The sequence below is a fragment of the Hippocampus comes genome, unplaced genomic scaffold (assembly GCF_001891065.2).
Source record: "Hippocampus comes isolate QL1 unplaced genomic scaffold, H_comes_QL1_v1.1 scaffold381, whole genome shotgun sequence".
Lineage (NCBI taxonomy): Eukaryota > Metazoa > Chordata > Actinopteri > Syngnathiformes > Syngnathidae > Hippocampus > Hippocampus comes.
Genome location: NW_017805016.1, coordinates 155,316 through 179,586, shown reverse-complemented (window position 1 = coordinate 179,586; position 24,271 = coordinate 155,316). Strand labels below are relative to the sequence as shown.

The window sequence follows — 24,271 nt, the reverse complement described above, 5'->3', positions numbered from 1 at the left end:
GGATGCAGACACACTTCCTGTGCGGGGTCCAAACTATGACCGGGGTGCCCAATGGCATGTTTTTACCAATTATCTTCGAACATGTATAACATACCTGTATTTAGAAACAAATCTTTGACGGAACGTCACAGGGTAACTCACACTATCAATCTGAAAAATACCTGCATTTTCCAAAAAAATTTAGTTTTTGTCATCTGTGTAGATTCTCAGTCAACCAGGTCAAGCATTCTACAAAGGTTACATCGAGGTAAGTGGCCTTTGGGGAAATTTGTGTTTGTTTTTAAGGGACATTCAAAAATGCTGTCGGCAATTATGCGATTAAACTATAAATTTCTAAAGGTAAATTTCAAAGTGCAAGTTTCCCCTTGGAAGCAAGGTAGCTAGAAAAAGCGGGAAAAATCCCACGTAGCCAGACAGGGCGAGTTGCGAGTTTGCCCCAGTGCCGTGATGTTCTCGGCCAGGAAGCGTCAGATGCTCAGGACATTGTGAGCATGCGAGTTGTCATGGTGAAGCTGCCACAAATCTCACCTCTTCTCTCGCACTGACCTTACGACACTCCTTGTAATACTAAAAACCGCATTTGACAGTTGACATAACCTGAGTCATATTTTTGACGGCCTACTTTTATCCAATTCATGTCAAATGAATCATGTCAAAGTGGCCTTTGCTGCATTAAAAAAAAAATAAAAAAAGTTTGTAAACCCTGTGCGACATTGAGACTGTAGACGAGGGAGGCCGCAGCCACACGATTGATCCAGCTTAGCCTTGCTGCTATCTCATTACTGCTCCGCGTCTGCTTCGTGTGCTCAAATTACCACACGCACGCACACAGAAACGAGAACATGAGTGTTTTCTTCAAAATGGTCTTTATTAGAGAAAAAAAAACCTTCAGAATTTAAATATATCTTCAATACATTCATCTTAGAGGTTTAGGAGGGTTTTAAGGCTAGCGAGCCAAAAGGGCACAAGATGGTCGTGTCCGTAACCTCTTGGGTTTTTTTGGTACATTTTAATTTTCTTACAAAATTGTGGCAAGGGAAAAGAGAAAAGTTAAAAATACAATCCGCTTCTGTGATTTATTCTCTCGTTTAGACAAGCAGAAGACTCCACCAAGGTTTTAAAAAGGGGGGGCAATGCATTACTGATGCCACTTTGTAAAGTTTTATAACAAAGCAGGCTTGTGTTATTTTGCCAGCACAGAGCAGTCTGTAACTGATAAAGCCTGAAAGCATTTTATGGAAGAATACCAACACAGACTAACTCTCCAGAATAAAAGACTTGAAAATAGAACATTTCTGAGTAAAGTGATAGCTTAATAAATATGAAGCAATATACTCGCGTCAAAAAACAAATCTTTGATATCGTGTATTGAAAAAAATAATTGGATGGTTGAATGGAATGTATTGGTATACAGTATTATTTTATTATATACTGCTCAAAAAAATAAAGGGAGCACATAAACAGCACAATATAACTCCCAAGTGTTTTTTTTTTTTTTGAGCAGTTGTTAAACTACTCACAGTGGGCCACATCGTACGCTTTGGTGAACCATTGACGTTTCTTCAACAGTGCAGGAGTGGTCAACGAATTTTAATAGGATTCCATACGAAAAGTATCATTGATACAAATCATCGAAACACAAACTTGAGACATTTGGGTAAATCTAGCTTAATTTAAAGAGCAGCATGCCTGCCGTGTAATTGGGAGTGCTGTCTTTTTTTTTTTTTTTTTTTTTTTGGTTTTCCCCAAATACAGCAGTGCCTTGAGATACAAGTCATCTGACTTTTGAATTAGGAGCCACCGTTCCTTATTTGACGTTTCTTGCTTTGACTGCAGAGCCGTGTCTGTATTGTCCTGCCCCCAGGTGGCAAAGGCATGCGCACAAGGAGCGGCCCAACGGTCACTGAATTGATGGAAAAAAAAAAGTGGCAAAAATTGTTTCATTTCTTGAGCTTGATTTTAGTCATGACATTGCTGTATGTTTTTATAAAGCAAAATATTAGAGTGGGATTTCTCTGATGTTTGTTTTTTTTTTTTGGGGGGGCAGATGGAATTGATGACATTCCAATTATTTCAAAGGTTTTGAGTTACAAGCGTGGTCAAGAAACAAATTAAACTTGTAAATCAAGGCACGACTGTAAAAGGCAAATCAATGCAACTATATTATCAAGTAAATGCAGAGAATGGCCAACTTTCAAGTTGTCCTAACAAACGTTTGAGGCTTTTATCGAGACGTTACAGAATGTTGTGGACACGTGCATTCACACACAAAAAAATAAAATAAAATAATAATTAAAAAAAAAAAACAATAACACACTGAAGTCACAAACGTCTGTTACAGTCTTTATGCTTTTTGGCTTTTCAGCATCTAACATCCACGCAGTATAGCGCATATATATTATTACTCTGCTCTTAATTTGGACTTTTTAAATTAAACACATTAAACACAAACACTTTGTGGCGTGATGATTGAGGTCACGCTATGAGTTTTGCCACACTTCCCATAAATCGCTAATCTATTCCTTAATCCCCCCCCCCACACACACACACAGAGACACACATGCACATTTTTTTGGGACTTTAGAGCGCATGGACGGGGTGTCAGCAAACTCTCCAACTTGAGCGATAAGTTTGCAGACTGATTGATTGAAAAAAAAAATCCAGACAAAAAGAATGAAGTGTGATCTATGCTGGAAAGAAAAAAATAAAAACATTAAACACACATTGGCCTTATCTTGTCATCTTTAAAGCGCTGCTTTACAAAGACATTTTTTTTTGTTAATTATTATTTCCCCCCCTGCAGTCGAGCGGTTTGAGTGAGTGGTAACGTTATGACTGCTTGTTAAAACACAGCAGTCAGAGCTCGGGACAAGGCAGCTGTGTACGCATTCATTTGTAGATAAAAGACAAAATAGTTGTCATCTGAGTATATGACAAACATTTACAAAAGAATGCAGCGCGCTGCTCTAGAGTCAGACGTGGCCGGCATGTTGCGTACATTAGGTTGTCAAAATTGAACAAAGGAGGACGGAGAGTTGAGCTTTTCTTTCCTCCCAACCCAGAGTCAGAAGTGCCGTTTTGCCTCCTCCCGCGGTGGTCACGCGTCTGACCTGATTGGCACGAAACCCTGAAATGTGGCCACCGCCGCTGCGTCTGTTCACTGGCGAGCCTTCAGTTGCTTGTAAGAGATGGTCGCCACAGCTGCAGCCTGAGAGAAAGAAAATAAGAAAACAATGTGGTAAATGTATGCACCATCAAAGAAAAAGCACACACAAAAAAAAACCCCAAAACAAAAAAGACAAAATACAATCACACAAAAAGCCATCACAGAGAAATAACACAGCAACCAGAAGCACAGAAAAATTAGGGAAGCAATTCTCTTGATTGAAGGAAGTTCTGTGACACAAAGAAGCGGCAGAAGTGCTCACACTGTACTTAAGTAGAAGTACAGATAATTGAGTAAAGACCTTGATTCTGGTTATATCGTACAAATACCAAGTCAAATCTTTTACTCAACTCATTCACTTCCATGGACCTTTAAATTCGTCAACTGGAATCCAACCGTTTACTGCCGCCAAAGCATATTTGTCAAGTATGTTTTTGACAGGTAGGCATTGAAAAAGGATTTCACCCATCTTGACTGTGAAATCAAAGTTTGCAAAGTTAACCCTAATCCTAACTGCAACCTTAACCCCTAACCCCCACCCTAACGCCTAACCCTAACCTCAACACCCGAACCTAACCCCTAATTGCCAACGCTAACCAGTAATCCAAACCGTAACCCCTAACCTATAACCCTACCCTAACCACTAAACCTCACAGTAACCCTAACCCCAACTCTCAAACCTAACTCCTCACAAACCCTAAACTCTAACACATGAACCCAAACCCTACGCCTTACCACTAACCCCAACCTTGACCCTAGGCCTAACCCGAATCCCTACCCACTTCGCCTAACCCCCAAAACATAACCCTAACACTACCTTAACCCCAATCCGAAACCCTGACCCTAACCACAACTCTAACCCTAACCAATAAACCCTAACCCCTACCTAACCCTAACCAGCAAAACTTGGTTGATTTGACCAATTTGTCAATTTTTGTATTTTGTCAACTGCATGGATTGGGAAAAAAATGGTTATCATTCTATTTTTATCATGTAAGGCGGTAAAAATCGCAGCTGTCCTTTTCAAACGTGGGGAACTTCTCGGAGAAGTGAAAATCTACTTAAGTACAGTCCAAGTGTTTGTACTTGATTCCTTCTCACCACGGCAAACAGTGAATAGAACTCTTTTTGTCTTTTTGCTTTACCTGGATGTGCACAGGAGGTCACCGTCGGGCAGCTAGTTGGGGAACAGAAATGGGGGTTAAGCGCCTGATGCCATTGTTCAGCAGCACATTCAAAAGTGGCGGTCACACACTTAGCTCTCACAACAGAATATGGTCCAAACACATACGCACTCATACACACACACACACACAAAAAAACAAAACATCATGACAACTATGAACAAAATGGCTACAAGCTCCGATGTTCACATTGCAAGAGAGAATAGGTGGAAGTTTGCAGCTTCCGAGGGAAGCGTGACATAGGATGTTGCTCATATCGTTGTGCAAAAATGTTGCCAAAAATACCACTCGACAGTTTGGCAGCCATTTTAACCTCCTGCAATATGAACATTTTGGACACTGAAAACCCAAAGTGTTAAGAGTAGTTAGTCACCAGAACACCCCCCACTCATTAAAATGTGGTCATCCCGGTTCTTTTCACAAGCCTTTTAATTCACCAGCTTTGATGTTATCATAATTTGGTTTCGACTTTTTTTTTCATACCGTTTGGATATTGAACACTTGTAACTGGTTGTTGCTTCAGTCAAAATAAGAAAACAAGACTAGAAAATGAATCTTTTGTCAAACACAGTTTGAGATCATTTCATTTGTTCCGGCGACCATGCTTGCAACTCAAAACATTCATATCTCAAATCATCTTCCCCAGTGAACAGACTCAAAGTGCCATTAATCCGTTTTAACCCCCCCCCCAAAAAAAACCAACAAATACGCAACCTGTAAAGAAAATATCAACAAAACAAATAAAATGTAAATAAAATTGTTGCTCGCAAGTCACAAATGTCCGAACAATGGCTCCTTAAGATGGTTCACTCTTTCCTCAAGGCGCCACAACAGATACAAATATCACCAAAAATAAATACAGAATGCAATAGGGGTACCAATTCTTGATTGTGAAAAGAACCACGATGAGTGCTGTAGCCACGGCTCATTCTTAAAATCATGTGAGATTTGCACCGTGCCCATCCCATGTATTCTGCCCGAGGTTGACACTAACAATGAAGGCATCGTTCCAACATGCACACATGACCACGTCACAGCACTTCAACAGCAAATACACAATCGCACTGACAGGTGTGGAAACCCAACAACGTTGGCATCATCATCACACTCAAGAGAAACATTTCGATTTTTTTTTTTTTTTTGAAGCGGGTGCGGAGGGGTGAGAGCGGGTAGGCATCAAAAGGGAGGCTGAAAGGAGCAATTTGGTCAAAAGGGATGATTTTTACAACCATTTGAGAGAATGAAAGAATTTCAACAAATTTGCTCGAAATAATGCATCTCTTCAGCCAACCGATATCAACTTTCACAACACAAAGCCACACACCACGTCTTGTTTGGGGTTGGGTGCCTAGTAAGACTAAGTTAGGAGCCGGGACTGTGAAGACATCAGCTGACGGGGGCTTGAGTTGGGAGCCAGTCTTAGATTGGCTTCGAAGGCCCAGGAGCGGACTGGTACCTGTTTAAATGACCGTATTGGACTCATCTGTAAAGGTTCTCATGAGCAGGGGCCTGGTTGACGACAGCGGGGACGGGACAGCCCCCACATTCGACTCAACTGGATTCCTCTAGAAGGGTGAGGCAAGAGGACACCATTGACGTAACTAAGCTGGCAAGCATTATGAGGGGAAATCGGGGACCTACTTCAGGATGACCTCAAATACCTATGATTGAAAGACTTTTTTTTTTTTTGGCACACAAGCCAAAGTGAAACGCTCAGACATACACTAGTTGAAATCCGTTGACACACCATGCTGAAATGCACTTCTAAACTAAAAATGAAATTTTAGTTTAGAAGATTTTAGCAATGTGAGAGCACTTTAGTATTGTGTCCAAGAACCCAGCGCCCCCTCGCCCCCAAAAAAAATTGTCTTGAGGTTCCAAACTACAGCCAGGGGGTCATTTGCCGCCTGCCGTCCATTTTCTAGCGACCCTCAGCACACATGGCCTTCAACCCAATTAGGTGCGGGTGTGGAAAAAGTGGTGAGCACCTGACAGTTAATAATAATAATAATTCGACTTATGCGCTTTTCTACATATGCACAGAAAAGTATTCATTTCTTATTTTTCTGTTTGTGACAGTCAAGGGAAAAAGGCTGGACACCCCTAGTGGTGAAAGTGTCTGAGAACATTTCACAACTGTGTCTACTAGTGTGTATGACAGCATTTCACTAGAGCAGCGGTTCTCAACCTGGGTTCGATCGAACCCCGGGGGTTTGGTGAATCGGTCTCAGGGGTTCGACGGAGACTTTGTCTTGGAGGTTAAGACACACCCGATTCAACTTGTCAATTAGTTATGGCACGCCCGCGGCAGATGATCACATTACATTGCTTATCCAATTAGTGCTGTGGGAAATTTAGTTTGCTCAGTCGTCAACGAGTGACTGTCGGGATAGTACGTCGTGTGATTTTCTTGGATTTTTTTTTTTTTTTTAATACATGCTATGTCTAGCAAAAAAAAAAAAAGGCAGACGCATGAATATTTACAACATGGATTCAGGTGCATCGTGGAAAGTGATGGGAGTCAGTGTCCTATCTGCATGATTTGTCATGCCAAGTTGAACAACTCAAAACTGAAGGAACACTTCTTGAATCATATTTTTATTTTTCACTCATGAAGGGTTCGGTGAACGTGCATATGAACTGGTTGGGTTCGGTACCTCTAACAAGTTTAAGAAACACTGCACTGGAATAAGTGTTTTTGGTTAGTTTATGTGAGCGAAATTGTTTTTTCTTTGGTGCGTTTCTGTGACTGACAGTGTTTTAGTGGTGTTTGCGTGTATGTGTGCGTGCGTTTCACGACTGCATCAACGAGAAAAAAATTCTGCTGCATACAAGAGCGTTTTCGGAGAATGAGGCTTTCACTGGCGTACGTATGAGCGTTCCACCTGTGAACGTGAGCCTTAAACAATTTGGTTTGGGAATGAAGGAGAGCCTTTCTGTAGTGGGTACTCAGAGATGATCCTGAATCGCGTCCCTCGTGGCCCCTCACACAAGCACACGCACAAACACAGAGACGGACATTGTCTTCTTCGGTCTTATGATTGCTGTCAGACATGATTGCTGTCAGACACAAGCAGTAAAAATACACACAAAGACGATACAGGCGAGACACGTGAACATGGAAAAATTGCCTTTTTCAACAGGAAACCAGAATAGTAACGACAGTAACTGTTCCTAAGTTGCTTACCTGAGATCAAGCTTACATTTTTGACTGATGTGGTTAGAGTGTAGCGACTAAGACATTGAGCATGACATTGAATATATTTTGCTCCAGCCCTTAATACTGTATACCAGGAGTGGGCAAAATGTTCACATTTTAAAAAGAATAAAAATGATGACTTTTGAGCATAAATGTTGGCCCACCCTTGCCCTGCAGCGCCCAAACATACACACGCATAGACACACAGACTGCAGTGGCCAGAAGGGGGATTGCGGTGCATGTCCTTTATGTGGTTGCCAAATTGAGCCTCATGCAGACTTGGATGCTCAGACGTGCTGAACCGACCCCACTGCGCTGAACATGCGGCAGCAGCAGACACAGCTGGGAGGACACAAACGGCTGACTGACACAACCGCACGCAGAATAATGAAAGACTCGACTAGCTGGATGTTTTTTTGTTGTTGTCGTTTTGGCCATAGACTCTTCAGTCATCCTCTGCACTGCTCCTCCAACATCAAGTATTGAAATCAAGGTTTGAACCTGCTGGCTGATTCAATACAACGCTTTCCTCATTCGTTTTAACGTGGAGGTTGAGAAAGATGACTACAGTGGGGAAAGGAATGAAAAGTGCAGACACAGAAAGAGCAGGGAGACTTAAACGGTAACAGAAAGAGAAAGAGACCTCAGTCACTCCAAGAGAAGCTGTGAGTGCTAGCGGTCTGCAACAACATGAAGATAGTAGAAGTCCCCGAGGAAGGAAGGCGGTGCTTCATCTTAAAGGAGACCGGAGGGGGGTCCATGGTGGAAGCGAGAGCAGGGAAAGTGAAGCAGAGTGAATAGAAAGTGTTAAGTGTGAATAGCAGTTCAAGTGGAGCAAATTAGTACCAAGAAATATTAAGCAGTCGGAGCCTACATTAGAAATCGAGGGTTATACAATATACTGTATATGCTCACGAGCCACAATATTACACACCTGCACAATTGCCAATATTTTGGTGGAGTTATTTATCTAAAAAGGAAAAGTCAGCAATAAACGCAGGAATAACAACATCGGGGAACAGATTCTTTTGGTGGTTTAGGTCTGACAACTGTTGAACTCATTTTTGGGTGCGGAATACAAAACTGATCTCAGCTTTTTTCTGTAACATCAGGTTTTTCAACTGTGGGATTCCTTATGTCCCGAACTATATGAAATAAATGTGTCTGTATGTCAATAAAACACAAAGATGGAATAGGTACAATCTTTGAAACAACAACAACCAAAAAAAAAAAAAAAAAAAACAGCATAAAATGAAATTAATTTATAACAGTATGCCCGTGGTTGTAAGAGAAGTCAACACTAACCCACTATATCTAAACTATGTTATGCTTTCCATTTGCAGATATTGACGGGAGTGACCTGTTGGGAGCCGCACACACCTCTCACTGCTCTGTCTCAATTGTGACGGCAAAAAACAATCATAATAAACTGGCAAATTTTACAAAGATAATCGGTGGAATTGTGCTTATTTGGCCAGTTTTAGTTTTAATCAGCATAATCTAATGACATTTTTTTTAATTGGTCCGCAGTATAATTTTTTGGACTTTTTTTCTATGGGCAGAATTTTGGATGTCGCTCTTACTGTATGTGATTAGGAGAGAGTTTGCTAGCCTTTCTAGAGCCGAGGCACATTTTTTTCCAAAATGAAAATCCCACAGTACAATACTAAACATAAGTGTCACAAAAAAAAAAATTGTACACTATATCATGATGTGCTTGTTTTAATTCATCACAAATTTACTTGGTGTGAAAAGTGGCCGTGACTAGTTGAATGCATAGCGATTTTTCTTTTGGATGAAACAGGTCGAAAAACACATTACGGTAATTGAAAGCGCATTTAAATCTTCTGCCTGTCATTGTAGGTCATTGACACAGATAGAAGAAGCAAGATACAATAATTGTAGTAAATTAATAATGTATATTTTTAGACCATGTAAGTGCAAATGGGTCATTTCCCACTTGATGAGGTCTCAGGTTAGGAAGATACGGGTGTACCCAACTTTGCGCCCCGTTCGAATTTCTTTAAATAGCCAGTCGAGAAGACTGGTATGTTCACCAAAGAAACTAAACATGCCGCATCATGTGTCTCAAACGTGGTTAAATCCAACAGTAAGAAAATAGTGAGACTGAGGAGGTTTAGTGTTTGAAAAAAAAAAAAACAGAGGGCGGGCAGGCCAAGTGTTTGCATGTATACACGTGTGCGTGAGTAAGCGCTACCTGCTGAGTAAAAGGGGTGAAGGGCTTGCGGAAGACAGCCAGAAGAATTTCTGGCAGGAGGCTGAGCACGATGAGCACGATGATGACCAACCAGGCTGACAATGAACTCAGCATGGTGGCAAACACAAAATACATACGCTGCTGCCTCAGGAACGGCCTGCGGGAGGGCAGAGGACACAAATGTTGACACCTCGCTGCGAGACACAACGAGCCAGATCATCTGTTTACCCACCAAATAATTCCCCCCCAGAAGAAGCTGAAAAGCACGTAAAACGCAAGAGAGCCCCATATTACAAAGTGATTGATCCATGTCCAGTGCCGTGTGTCCAGAGCAAGCTAAGGGGAAGACCGCAGACAAAACAACAAGATGAAACATGTTAGCACTTTCCCGCAAAACATCTTCGGTGTATGTTAGTCATCACAACTAGGATTCACCTTTAGTGTGACTGTGAAGACGAGGACAGTGAATACGATTGTGCCATATGACCAGTTCCCATAAACCTGGATGCAAAGATAAACAGAGCGCGTGAGCTCAGAATCACAGAGTACAACAAAGCCGTCCGGGGGAGCCGAAAACAAACCTGGCCGTCATCTTGCAGGGCCGAATTTCGAAACAAACATCGGACACCGAAGAAGAAGACCAAACCGTGGAAGACCCCCAGTAATGTCCAGTAGAGGAAGGGCCTCCATCGCAGCATGGCATTCTTGCGAATCTCTCTTAACGTGGCCAAAATAAAAACACCAGAAACAATTTAATAAAATGATAACGGCGGCATTTTATATATTCTCTGCTTGGACGCATTTTTAATGCATTAACAGATCCATTTGCTCAGACCATAGAATGGTCCGATTAAAGTAAAACTAGCCTATGGAAAATTAAATAATAGACCGGGTGGACTAGTGCAAGTGAAATGTTTGTAAGTGCAAAAGCCAGCACACAGCAAATAAAGGACACAACAATAAAAACATTTGGCACTTGTCACATCTGGATACACCGATTTTGCCTGGTGTGATGTTTTTTAAGTGACTATGTATTACTGGAAAAACAAATACTTGTTCTTCACACACACACGAAAAAAAACAAAAAGAAAAAAAAAACACTCCCCTCTATTAACCTTTAGGTAAGTAAAAGTAAATCCCTGCAACTCTGCAGATCTGGGAAGATTGGAGGAGCTTACCTGTAGAGAGGAGCATTGCTCAGCAGAGCCTGGATGCTGATGTGCTGCTCCAAGAGGCTGTAAGCCAGGATGGGCATAGAGGTGAAGCAGATGTTGTACATCGTCAGATAGGCTGCATCATAGAGGGGCTGGGGAGGATGGGGAAGTGAATGCGGAAAGAGGTTGGGAAGGGACGGACGGGGGCAACCAGGGGTTAATATCACGCAGTGGACAAAACTAGCACACACGCATACGCTCATCAAACTTAAACGCTACATTTGTCAAGTTTATGACTCCACAACGATGTACAAGTGTGATGGCAACTCGCTATCCATGCAATTTTAAGTTGAGGAAGCAGAGCCACTTACAGAAACAGAGGAGCTTGCTGAATGAAATTAGTTTGTCAACTCAACTGATTAAAATAGTTCTTTCTGAGAACATCCTGTTTGAAACATCACAAATGGCAAGGTACTATTGATCCATTGTTAGGTGTCGTCTTAGTCCCATGTCAAAATGTGAAAAGCATGATGAGGACGACTGTTTTTAAACACCAGCTCTAATTGAACCAGGACATTGATTGGACGTTTCAAGATTCAAACGCCCGTTGTGAATTTTGCCGTTAAGCTCCCTGTTTGAAACATTTAAACGGTTGGAAATGTGCATTCAAAAGCTTAGAGAAGGTCACATTAAGTTCACCTCTAAAGGTTTGAATGCATTTTAGGCTCGTCCTGAAATTTCACCTGAAATACAAATATCTCTAACTTTAACAGTTTCTGTTGCCACAATGCTTCTAGGCCGGACAATTCTACAATGCTAATATGGTGGATGCAATCTAGCAACAAAGTTCAGACATCTGAGGGCAAGAACAAAGGGTCAATCTGGGGGGAAAATGGGGTGGAGTGAGCTTTTGAGCCACGTTAGACGATGACTCAGTTTTTAAACCTTGAAAGATATCATTGCATACTCACCTGCTGGGAATGGCCGCAGAAGAACTGGTACAAAAACTGAGGTAAGATGAAGCACAGGTTCTGTGGGGAAGTGGATGGAGATGATCTCAAAAGCGTGTTCTCTGTAGGGTGCAAATCAAGTGTTTTTGCTCTGCTACCTTGTAGAAGAAATACTGCACCAAATGTGCAATGCGAACATAGTACAGATGCCCGTGGGCCAGCAGGAGTTTCTTCAGGTGCTTGAGTTTGGGGATGGCGTAGTCACTGTTCCTCACCGCCTGTCGACCCTCTTTACCCTTGATTCCTGAAATATCAAGAAGGAATCATTAGGCCAAGACTTTCAACTCACGGTACTTGTGTTCTTTATCACATTTAGCGCACGAGATTTCTCACCAATGCCAACGTGAGCTTCCAAAATCATGCTGACGTCATTGGCACCATCACCAATGGAGAGGGTAATCGGGCTGCCTTTAGAGTTCTTCACCAGTTTTACTATCTGAAGAGAAGAATGAGGCACTGAATGAGAAATGTGAAAGGATTTTTAATTCTCTCTTTTATAAGTGAACCTTTTTTTCCCTTTAAGGGCAGTGAAATTGTTATCCAGGGGTGAATGGCGCTTTGTCTACTGTCCCCTGCGATTGACTGGATATAGAGAATGAATGAATGAATACATTTTTCTGACCTGGGCTTTTTGCAATGGAGCCATGCGGCAGCACAGCACGGCGGTGCAGTTTTGACAAATCTGCAGGAAGAGGGTCCTGTAATGGCTGGAGTTGGAATCAGTGGAGTTGAGCACCATTGACAGAGTGGCTCCATCAATAATAAAACCGTATTCATGGCTGGTAACCGACCAGTTCCTGTTTGAAGAAAACAGTCAGGATTTCAGCACTTGTGTAGCCAGTTCACATTTTGGTTCAGAATTTTACAACTGTCTCCTCAAAGTAACTTCAACACAGAGCAATATCTAAATCACTGGCAACAAAAGTGAGCATACAACAACGTGGAAAATGTGCAAAGTGCAAAATGGGCCCATCGAGTCTCTCCACTGTCTGTGTTACTAGTTTTCGGGGCTCAGGTGTGAATGGGGTTAAGATGCGTTAAATTTGGTGTTATCATTCTCTTTCTTAATAACAGTTGAATGTCGAGTTATTCTGAGGTGCCACTAAAGGAGTACAATCTTCAGTGTTATCCCATAAAAACTAAGAGAATGGAAAACTGACAAAATCAAGAGGGGTGTCCTCATTTTTGTGAGCTACTGTACATCACAAAGGTTAAAACACCAACCCGCTGATGCTATTTTCTACAGATGGCGCATCCTGCACCGCCTTCTTGTGGTACTCAAGTAAGAGCTCGTGCAGTCGTTCCTCGCGCTTGCGACCTCCTTCATCAAGAGTGCGCACCGTTAGCTCCAACAGCTCAGTGGTCATCTGAAACAAGCGACAGGCAAAACAGGTAGACTTTGCCGTCTCCATTTTGTCTCCCGTTAGGACCCAGATCTTAATGCCGGCCCCCTGCAGAGCCTGCATAGTTTCTGCGGCTTCCTCTTGAAGTCTGCAAAGAAAGAATTTTGCTTCATTAACAAAATCAAACCTCCAAGACTTCAAAATCGAACTGTTACATTCCTGTTTTGCGGCACTATCAACAGATTTTTCACTACTTTTATCCGACCACAAAAATTCGAAACTGATCACTTATTTCAGCATTTGGACATGTTAAATTGGATCAGCGTTAAAGTAGTCACTGATGCGATGCAAAATCTGGCGGAACTTAGTTTGACCTTTTTTTGACCTTGCATTCACATGCTCAAATTGGATTTGATTTGACAGATGGGTTAGATTTTTTTAATCCATATTATAAAGAATGCTTCAATTTTGAAATGTCCAAGGATGTCAGCTACTAAGTTTCTCTGTTGCAACCAGCTGATGATTCTCTGTCACACTAAGATCAGTGGCCCCTTTCCTCGGACAACATCCTGTTTCAACATTTTTGATCAATTACTAGGTCTCTTGGTGTAATGCTAACAAAATAAGAACAGCAAAATGGAGGGGATTTTGTTTAAATACCAATTCCAGTTGAACCTGAAATGTATTCATGGATCAAACGCCTGTTATGAATTTAACTCAGTGTTAAAGAACAGAGTGTTGTGGGAAAAGTATTGAAAGACTGAACAGTTAAGAAATTCGCATTAAAAAGTTTATGGAAGATCAAATTAAGTTCACCTGTAAAGACAGTGCTGCATTTCAAATTAATAGAGTGTCACCGAAAAGAAACAACATTCCCTTTTCGGAGTAGTACAAATACTCCATGTGAACCACGAGATGGCAGTATCCTCCAACAAGACGACAACGAGGTGACAATGTCCAGAGGGAGATAACAGGCGAGACACAAAGCACCTTCACTACGTTAAAAGTTCACACAAAAGAAAAAAAAGTGGGTGCGGTGGGGGGGGGACACACCCACCGATCTTCAACAGCAGTCGCCCCGATGAGACTCATGCCCGTCTCCACCTCGTTATAAACAGCCATGAGCTTCTCCTCTCTGCCCTGCAGAGCCAGCCTCGCTTCCCTCAGGGCCGCGTCCACCCGGGCATACTCCTCTGTGCCAAGTAGTTTGTAAGCCACACACAGTGTTCTGTAGCCCTCCTGCAAAAAAACAAAAACAAAAACACACTGTGTTCAAAGCAGCCTTGTATAAATCTGTTGTGAAATGATTAGAGTGACAAGCAAGGACACCCACCTTTGCATTCCGCTCCACGTGCACACGTATCGGTTCCACTTCCTCCTGTCTGACGCGAGGAAAAATGGAGGAGTCTGCTCCCTTGCAGAAGAGCACAATATCACCTGTCGGACATTGATAAAAACAAGAGCAGAGTGTTCAGGAATTGCTACTTGGTGGAAAATAAATCAAATTTAAAATAAAAAGTTTCTCATTCACCTGATTTGCATTTGACAATTACACTCATTCGTCTTCTCACTGGGTCAAAATTCAACACATGAAGCAGGTCATAGCTGAAAAGAGAAAAATCAACGTTCCAATAAGACCCAAATGAGGACATTTATTGGGGTTTTTTGTTTGGTTTTTTTTTTAATTAAATAAACCAACTTACACTTCAATTTCATGGCTCCTGTTGAGGATTTTCATGGCTTTACTTTCCAGACCCAGAAATGTGAAGCCATACCTGCAGGTGGAGACAAACGTTGTTGTGACAACTTTCCGTATCTGGTCAGTGGAAAAAAAAAAAAAAAAAAAATCAAAAAACAAACCCAAAAACATGAATCCTTACCTCATGGCACCTTTGACCAGAGCAACCTCATCAGGGGAGGATGCTATGAAGCCCCTCTCATCCAGAGGGACACCGAGTACGATGGCATCTACCTGGTCGGCCATCCTGCCGTCTTGGACCTGACTCGGCTCGGGGGACTCTTTCACCTGGACCGTGTGGCAAAGACAAAGGGCGCGCAGAAACAGCTCCTCGCGTTCCTAGCAACACAAACACATGAAATAATTATGATCCCTCCATTTTCCAAACCGCTCATCCTTACTTGGGTATTATTTAGGCAAAATTGTATGTATTTATGATGTATTTCTGATAAACAATCACAGGAAACAGCATTAGGTGCTATTTAGTGCAGTTTTACGCCAAAGCAAATTACAACAAAATAAAAACGTATATTTTTTAAAGACCCTGTAATGTCAATTCAGAGATTTGTTTTTCCAAATACATTTTATAATTGATGAAACATGCAAAGACTGAGAACTATAAACTCAGATGTGGAGATTGGGGGGGTGGGAGGGGGGGGCTTCATTTTTTGTATCGTCCACTGGTGTGGCTGCCTTAGCATGCCTCATTGTAAGGCATGAGTCTGCACACATCTAGGAGAGAAGGTGGAAAAATGCAGTAAAAAAAAAATGTTTTAATTTAAACGCTGATGTAACATGTAGACTGGGGCTTTGCACAGGTCTGGCTGCTTTAGAGCGCCCCGTTGTGATGTCAAAAAGTTCCTCTGCGACCTGGTGGGTTATATTTCAGTCAGGGGAGGCTTTAAGTGAATACATTATCACAGCTTCAACATGCAATAATGTGGAGGCACAAAAAAGATGCAAGATGAAGGTGCATCCATTTAGAGAAGTATTTGTTTGACAAAGAAAATTGAATTATTTTCACTTTACAGTGACGTCATTTGCGCTCTATACTCCTGCGGCTTCTTGAGCTTCCACTGGGAACTTGCCGGGTCAAGGTCACAAAAGTCAACTCATTTGCAGCCCCAGTGTCATATACAGTAGCTGATGATTAGTTCAAGCTCAAGATTTACGCCAGTCAATTGTCCCTCAAACTTCTTCATATCAATATACATGTTATCATACCACAGTCCATAAAGTGCTTTCCGGCTCTCGTACCACAAACACTTGAGTGCTGAATACATATGCTGACATGGCAAATAGACTGTATGTGGGTGACCTGTGAAGGGCCTTCCGGGGCACTGAGTGATATCGCAGCCATATGTTGCCGCATACATGGATTTTTTTCCTTTTTTTTTTTTTTCTGTGTATAACAGATGGGGCGACGCCGCCAAACACCTACTCTGCCAGCTTTTTCCTTCAGACTGTTCACGGGCCCATCTGTGACACAAAATCCGTCTACTTCAGAGTTCACGTCTCGGTGCTTGTACTGGAATCCATCGATGCAGCACTCAATGAACTCCATGTTATTCTGAGTGAGGGTCCCTGTCTTGTCTGTGAAGACATACTCCACCTGGGAAGGAAGAAAAAAAATCTGCATTGTCAAAGTCACTTAAGCGTGTTGTCAATTTGAACAGTCAGACCGAGTGAGAAAGTAACACTGCATTGATCATTAACCTTGCACACAGCATTAACTTTGCATCTCTGTCATCTCAATCACCGGGCAAATCTAAATGTCAATGGCAACTGACGGCAATTAAAAGTGCCATAAAACTAAATAAGTCAAAATGACACCAACTGCTTGGGGTTACTTATTAGCATTTAAAAGTACATCTGTTGTAATTAGACTGGCGATCACATTCTGTCAGATCATCTTTCATCATTTTATAGAAGAATTTAATCATACTTTACGGGCCTCTTATTTAGTTACACCTGCACAATCTATCAGCTGTAACTCTTGCCTTAAAAAAAATCAAAAATAAGCACTGAATTATATACTGAATTATATACTGGCCAACGACACAGCTGTTATGTAAGTTATTTTCATTTTCCATTTCAAAATGTGCTATACTCGCATGGTTTGTTTGGGTGGGAGAATACATGTTGATGAAAAATGGGTAAACCCAGGTGCATATAAAAAAAGAATTACACCCGCCCGGGAGACTAAAGCCCTACATGTATGTAATCTAAAACCAATAATCTCTGTCAATACAGACCTGTCCCAGTTCCTCATTGAGATCGGAGGTGTTGACGAGCGCCCCCTCCTTGATTTCAGGGTCAAAAAAGTCCTTGTCCCAGGTGATGAAAAAGGACCCCAAAAACTTTTGCATTTCAACCGTCACGTACATGGACACGGGAATGATGAAGTTGAAGAGCACCATGAATGACAGGAAGTCAGTGAACATCTTTAGATACTGGTGAGAGAAGAGAAAAATAAGACATCATAAATCTTACTTTCGTGTTCCTGTAATGTTGCGGTAATAAACCACGATTTTTAGATTGAAATGTTAAGTTGATTACCGCAGAGGGTTAACAGTCAATGAAATGGGCAATTTCACAGTGTCAGTCTGCGATGCACTTTTCACACTGCATAATTTTATTAAAGCGGATCAGTAAAGGGTGAAGCTTGTAAAATAAGATTAAAAATATGGTGCAAGAAGCTGTTGCCTTAGACGTTACAACAACACTCCTGTGTATGCCATACACAATGTAAAGCACTGCTCTTATGCCGGGTAGACCTATCTTTCAACTCACCAGATTGGTGTCCCTCACTTTCTGGGTTTTCTCATTGTACCAAGGCTCATCCTGCCCGGGCTTGCTTTGCCACAAATACTTGAGCGTTGTGCAGACCAGAGCCTTGCTCAACAAAATGCAAAGGTACACCAAAAGGAAGGCATTGATGGACCTGAGAGTGAAGACATGAAAATGCGCGGGTTGCCTAAAAGCTTGGCATCACACGTGGGCAAACATACTGGCACCTTGGTGTAAACTTACTTCTCCACAGCAGAGCGTTTCTGAGACTTGCCCTGATAATTGAGAGCCATTTTGGTCTCCATGCCAGTGTAAATGGCAACACCTTAAAGAACACATGCAGAAAAGTACTTACATTTTGTTACTTTTGGTAGTAAAACATAATGCAAGTGATAGTAGACTCACCGCAGACTTTCTCAGTATTCTTTAATGTTGCCCCTTTAAGCAGCAAGTTCTCCGGGCCCAAAGACCTGCACAGGATCTCATTGGTTAAAGTCAAACAGGGGCAGAGAGTTCCGCATTCTTCTCATTTTATTTATTTGAAACCTTGGGAGCCCAGCTGGCATTGTCTCTAAACAGTGCAGGGAACGTGGGCCATATGACTGCAATCTGGGCATTCACGGAGACACACTGGCATTCGTTTAAACAGCCACGACAAAGGCAGCCAGTGATCAACATGTACAGTACGGCAATGCTTTGGAGGGAGTCTCTGAATCCGAGCCAGTCCCTTTTAATTTTACCAGCGCACTACTACTATTATAAAGGATCAATAGAAGAATGATTTGCTGGCGATGCAAACGGGTGCTTAAGCAAACTGTGTTTTGATTAGGTTCTCGCTTAAAAGTCAGCCTGACGGACTATATTGAGTGCTCTCACCTCACTGCGGGCTCTTGATTGCTTTTGTAGATGTGCATACGGCCGACAAACCTGGCACAAAAATGCACACGCATTAATGACTTGCTGAGCAGAAGTACAGACGTGGACAAAATTTTTGGTTGCCTTCCGTGAACGAGAAAAAAGCCGACATCGATCACTAATCAACTTGAAACTGAAGAAAGTAGTAAGAAAAAAAATGCTTTTAAAAGTCACTGAATGGGATTCATTTGCGCCTGGCACAAGTTCATGACACTTAGCAAAGCAGCCCCAGAAAAAAATGACCTGCGCCTGCTGCTGGTTTCAAAATAGGTACAGTTCTTTTCTTTGAGCACAAGGCACATGCAGAATTGTAAGTGCCATTTTGTTAAAGAAGGAAAAAAAAACCCAATAGTAATTTAAAAACGTTGTCCCAGATGTATTATGGCACGTCAATATGTATTTCAACAAATTCCTCATTACTTTCAAGTTATTTACGTAACGATTACGGGATAGCAATGCTCAATTCCTCTGACTTTTTCCAGGTTATTTAGTGATCATTGTGGGTTTTTATTTCCAACAGGATATCAGAATATTGTCCACGTCTGGTAAAAAGCATTTTGATATCGGACATTAATCCTTTTGGTTAAACCATAAAAACTGGAATTGAAATGATTCTGCAATTTTTAACAACCACAGGCAATGCAGACTCGTACGGTGAATCTACTGAAGTCACTTGATGAATACCTACTTATAAAGGTCAGGCTGGGGCTGTTCACACTCCAAAGTGGCACTGAGGGATTCCAGATCCTTCTCTATGTCTGGAACAGTGTAGTGTGTCTGGAGATGAGGAAGAGATTGAGTGTCATTAATATGGCACAAATGAAGCAAGCACCAAAACACACTGGCATGAAGGAAAGCAACTAAGAAGAATATTAAAATACATCCTGCTTTTCACACGATTCTTTTTTTTTTTCATATTGTCGCTGTCCTGTAAAAAAGCCGATCTCCATTTTTGTAATTTTAAAAATGTTTACGTTAATGAGGTGTGCACGTTTCGGACATCGGCTAAAGGTAAAAATCAGTTAAGCAGTTTCACTACGCGTTCTTTGGCCACACGGTGACTTACTGAGCAGTCACGCTCAGGAAACAAGCACAAATAGTTTGAGTGTCACATATAAATAGGCCAGCGCTTGGCCAAAGAAAGCAGAGTCAAGCTAAAATTCTCAATGTTTCATGACATATTCCATTAGTGATTAATTAAGTGAGTAATGTAAAACTGTTGTTATTCTCTATAGTATATATTTTTGTTATACGTGTAGATGCCTGGAACGGTTAATGGCTTTACATTATTTCTTGCTGGAAATATTGCTTTGGTTTTTGTACAATTTTGGTTTCATCAGACTCTCTGGAAAGGAGAATTCATTAAAAACAGAGGTTCCACTGTACTATATTAAGTTACAGTTCCCTATTTCATCACAGGAGTCCCCTTAATCTATCCGCCTGAAAACAGTTCCACTTACTTTATGGTTGGATTCACCATCCAGACTAGCAGTGGTAACAAAACAGGTGTCGTCATCCCGGCTGGATCGAAGCAGGATTAAATCACAGGGAAAGGTCTCCTCTTCCTCTACCTCCAAAACATCTCCCACCTAAACAAAAAGAGAGCTTTTTGGCCACCACACCACATCTGATAAATGGCCGCACATCCATCTTGAATATCCTAACATTATTGTTGCCCTTAATAGATTAATTTACAAAAATACTTGCAGACAACATCCTGGACACTCTTCACCATAAAAGTGAAATATGTTTTCTGTTTAGCAGTCAGCGCATGTTCTAACATCTCTTCCAGAACTACACCTGATGGGAAATCGCTATTTCTCAGGAGGCTAGCGGGGATGCTGCAAGCTACCTTGATCTTCTCGCTCTCCTTCCGTAGCCTCAGACCGTTTTCGAGCACAGTCACAGGGTACTTGTTCACCTCATTGTCAGCCTTGTGTCTTAGCCAGTCTTCATAGCCCTACAGGGGACGCAAGTCAGCGTGACACATTTTGATTTCTACGTCAAAGAAATGCGCAGTGTTTTTCTCAACAACTACGTAAGAATTGAGGAATAAAGAAAGGTGCACTTCGCATTTAGTAGTTTCATTGTTATGTGCATCAGGTGCAAAGGAGCGCTTGCAGAGACTACAGTGGGTGGTGCAAAGGAGCGCTTGCAGAGACTAGAGTGGGTGCATTTAAAAACTACTCATGGATAGAGATGGAGACGGATAGGGTGCTGCAGCGATAAAGAAGGTAAAGAGGCGAATCCGAAGGTGAGCCAAGGCAGGGGCAGAGCCAGAAAGAAGGATTACAGGGAAAGGCGAAAGGCATGTGATGATCCCAAGTGGTTGAAATAAAGGTGAGACATTGAAATAAATTAAATTATATAGAGCAGTCTAATTGGGAAAGAAAAAAAAACATGCTGTACCTACGTAGAGATAAATCAATGAAATACAGCAGGGGTGTCAAACTCATTTCACATGGTGGGCCACATACGGCCTCGGTAGATGTCAAGTGGGCCGGACCATTAAAATGATACAATACTTTGCTATAAATAACCAAAACAATATGTCTTTCCTTTGTTTTGGTATAAAGAAGCACAAGAACATTAGGAAAATGTTGAAATTTAATGAACATATCTTTTACAAAACATTTCATGAAGCACCTTACATTTCCTTCGACAAATGTGCAATTTACTTTTATCATTCACATATATGCATTGCAACTGATCCCACTGATTGTACAAACTTTAACAAGTAATTGGTATTGAAAAATATAGTAATGCACTTTAAGATTAAACAAGATTCATAAAGAAAGCAAGTTTTAAAGCATTTACACGTGCATATAAAATCTAAATGTAATCCCTGCCTACACCTTACAAACTAAGGAGAGTGCTATTAAATGTATAAATGTGAGAGTGCTATTGATAGCGTCTGCTGTCATGGGTCTGTCTCAGTGACAGACTGAGGCTGCTGTTGTCTTCTTCTCTGATCAAAACAGTGTCCCCTTGCGGATACTCAATGAATTGCACCTGATTAAAAATATTAATTCTGTGTCTTTAATGCATTTTTTTCACTTTTACATTATCCTGCGGGCCTGATTGAACCTACTTGCGGGCCGGTTCCGGCCCGCGGGCCGTATGTTTGACACCCCTGAAATACAGTATACAGTTTATACTAGGGCTGCAACTAGCGGTTATTTTAGTAATCAATTAATTGATGAATCGGATAAAAAAATATAACATGTTTCAACTTAAACACACTTTTACACGGCACTGTAGCTTGACGACACAGTTGACGAAAAAGGGTTAGCCAGAATGTCACATTGTTCCCTTTAATGCCATACTAAAAGCCCTGCAGCTTTATCAGTGGGCCACATAACATTTACAGAAGGAAGTCCGCCCACTGTTGTGCATTTCAAAGCCCCAGCAGTAGACCGACTAAAAAGTCAGTCGTGAGACAATACATCAGAAGAGGGGACGCAAGCAGCAACAAAGGCAGAGTTACGCTCATTGAAAAGTTCCCTGTGGTCGTTCCTTCAGAGGCCCACTTTGTGTCTTGCCTAATCAGAATTCAACAGCAGTACGTTAATACAAAGTCTAAGAGAGAATTAGTCATGTACATTTCAGGAAGAAGGACAAATGGAGACTTGTTATAATGAGGAGGAAGTCAATGATGAGATGAGAAGTCTTATGAGGAAAAGATTATATTATCAACCCACACAATGCTCGGTAGGCAAGATCCTACCTGCTTGATCGCTGTCACTGTAATCACAAAACATAAGGGTAGGCCGCTGGTGACTGGACTGGTGGGGGTGTCCACTATCACCTAGTGAAAAAAAAATAAAACCAGTAAGATCGAAAGTGTACTACATTTGTAACCTTCACACTGCAAAGATAACGGCTTGCTTTGAATCAGCACAGTGCGGAGTTGATCAGCGGCAGATGCGTGTTGGTGAGAGAAATGAGTGAGGAAGTGGTTTGGTGGGGCAGGCCTTCTTCCAGTAAATGCAGGGTGTAGTCTGTGTCTTGGCCACGGGACTATTACTCCCCTGAATCGTGGATCAGTCAGAAACACTGGAGGAACGGATGTTTTGTACAAACTGGCTTATTCTGTCGGCCCAAAACATTGTCAGACTTGCATTACCAGTTTCATGTCTGTGTGCACAAAAGCTGAAGCATGAGAGTTTTATGGTGGAGTTTTAGAATTTGAAGCAGTAATCGGTTAATCCCAAACAGCCCGCTGCCGAGCACCACCTGACCAAAGCTTGCTGCTAAAACCACCCAACTGGCCTTCTATAACAATCATGAGATTTACACTGGAATTTATGATCCTGGTCTCTCTCACTAATCCACAACACAATCACCTGTAAAAGCAAGACTAATAGTGGGGTACAAACAACCACACAGATTTTTAAAATGTGACACACGTGAGATGCACCAGCACAGGATTTCCACATATGACCTTGTGCTGTAGTAACAAGACTGACCTGTGAGAGGCAGTGTGGTGCCACAGGGCAACCAGATAGCCGGGTTAAAAAAAAAAAAAAAAAAAAAAAAAACGATGAGAAATACAAGCAAGCAGGTTAGGTGGTTAGGTGTTATCTTGTCTGCCATCTACAACATAGATGAAAACTCATTATACCGGTGTAACATTTACAATTTGTCCACCCCACGGGTTTCTTAGCAGATAGGAGACCAACATTTCCTCTTAAAGCACCCAGGCAGCAGAATAGTCTTTAGAGATGATCATCAGATGATCAGGCTTTTGTTGACTTTGACTGGAAATGGGAGCGGGTGGGGAAATTCAGTGTTCCCACATGAGCAGGACTGCAACTGAAAACATAAGTACCTAAAAACATCTTTCCCCAAATGAATGGAAATGCTACTAATCTATTCCAGAGCCCCCCCTCCCCCGGCAATAAAATGCCATTGCGTTTTTAATAAGAAAAGAAGCACTCTATAATATTATACTTCATAAAACCATAACTGTATTGACATAAACAGTATGTACTGAAAAACTGTGCCATATTTTTGGGCTTCGCTTCCATGGACATTGTGCTGGTCATTCTGCTGTACCCCCAATGGCCACCTGGGGGCAGTACAACATTAACACTCAACACTGACTGCCTACATGTGTTGCTGCACTATTTGTGGTCAAATATGTTTGAAAGGTTGTAAGGGGAGGAAATGCGCTATTCAAATAAAGCTGCCTTGCCTCACTTCACCTTATAACAATATGACATCGATGCAGTTTGTTCTCCTCTTTATGCCGTTTTTCATTGTTTGCATGGACTAAAATGACTTCCCCTAAGGCAAAGCCACATGGTTGTTTTAATGACACAGGATGTTATTCTTTGTATTGTTTGCCAGTAATCTTCAACTGGGAGTGGCAATAAATATCTTGAAGCCTCTTTTTTGATGAACTATTCATGTTTTGGTGCTTGTAAAAGGAGAGGAGTTCGGTGCTACAAGAGAGCATTCCTATCTCAAATTTTGCACTCAAAGAAAAAAAATAAAATAAAAATTAGCCCGCACAGCCATTTTGACTTCACATGTCCATCATGAGTTGACC

General features: G+C 41.6%; 1 protein-coding gene across 4 annotated transcripts in view; it reads right to left on the bottom strand.

Annotated features, from left to right (window-relative positions):
- Positions 1-994: 994 nt before the first annotated feature.
- The window catches only part of atp11c (ATPase phospholipid transporting 11C (ATP11C blood group)), a 98,934-nt gene continuing 75,657 nt past the window's right edge, over positions 995-24,271 (bottom strand). For 2 of the 4 annotated variants that reach the window (XM_019863305.1, XM_019863308.1), the window contains 27 exons: positions 20,570-20,677; positions 20,178-20,306; positions 19,406-19,494; positions 18,679-18,729; positions 18,208-18,272; positions 18,046-18,127; positions 17,806-17,956; positions 17,268-17,465; positions 16,454-16,624; positions 15,155-15,351; positions 14,978-15,049; positions 14,806-14,879; positions 14,608-14,711; positions 14,332-14,513; positions 13,156-13,422; positions 12,554-12,728; positions 12,265-12,367; positions 12,030-12,175; positions 11,893-11,952; positions 10,946-11,073; positions 10,349-10,484; positions 10,203-10,268; positions 10,000-10,103; positions 9,768-9,924; positions 5,807-5,915; positions 4,312-4,343; positions 995-3,208 (listed from right to left, as the gene is read on the bottom strand). In XM_019863305.1, the coding sequence (XP_019718864.1) occupies positions 5,811-5,915; positions 9,768-9,924; positions 10,000-10,103; positions 10,203-10,268; positions 10,349-10,484; positions 10,946-11,073; positions 11,893-11,952; positions 12,030-12,175; positions 12,265-12,367; positions 12,554-12,728; positions 13,156-13,422; positions 14,332-14,513; positions 14,608-14,711; positions 14,806-14,879; positions 14,978-15,049; positions 15,155-15,351; positions 16,454-16,624; positions 17,268-17,465; positions 17,806-17,956; positions 18,046-18,127; positions 18,208-18,272; positions 18,679-18,729; positions 19,406-19,494; positions 20,178-20,306; positions 20,570-20,677 (3,120 nt within the window). In that variant the 3' untranslated portion in view covers positions 995-3,208; positions 4,312-4,343; positions 5,807-5,810. The remainder of the gene's footprint in view (positions 3,209-4,311; positions 4,344-5,806; positions 5,916-9,767; positions 9,925-9,999; positions 10,104-10,202; positions 10,269-10,348; positions 10,485-10,945; positions 11,074-11,892; positions 11,953-12,029; positions 12,176-12,264; positions 12,368-12,553; positions 12,729-13,155; positions 13,423-14,331; positions 14,514-14,607; positions 14,712-14,805; positions 14,880-14,977; positions 15,050-15,154; positions 15,352-16,453; positions 16,625-17,267; positions 17,466-17,805; positions 17,957-18,045; positions 18,128-18,207; positions 18,273-18,678; positions 18,730-19,405; positions 19,495-20,177; positions 20,307-20,569; positions 20,678-24,271) is intronic. The other 2 variants (XM_019863306.1, XM_019863307.1) reach the window with 2 other exon arrangements.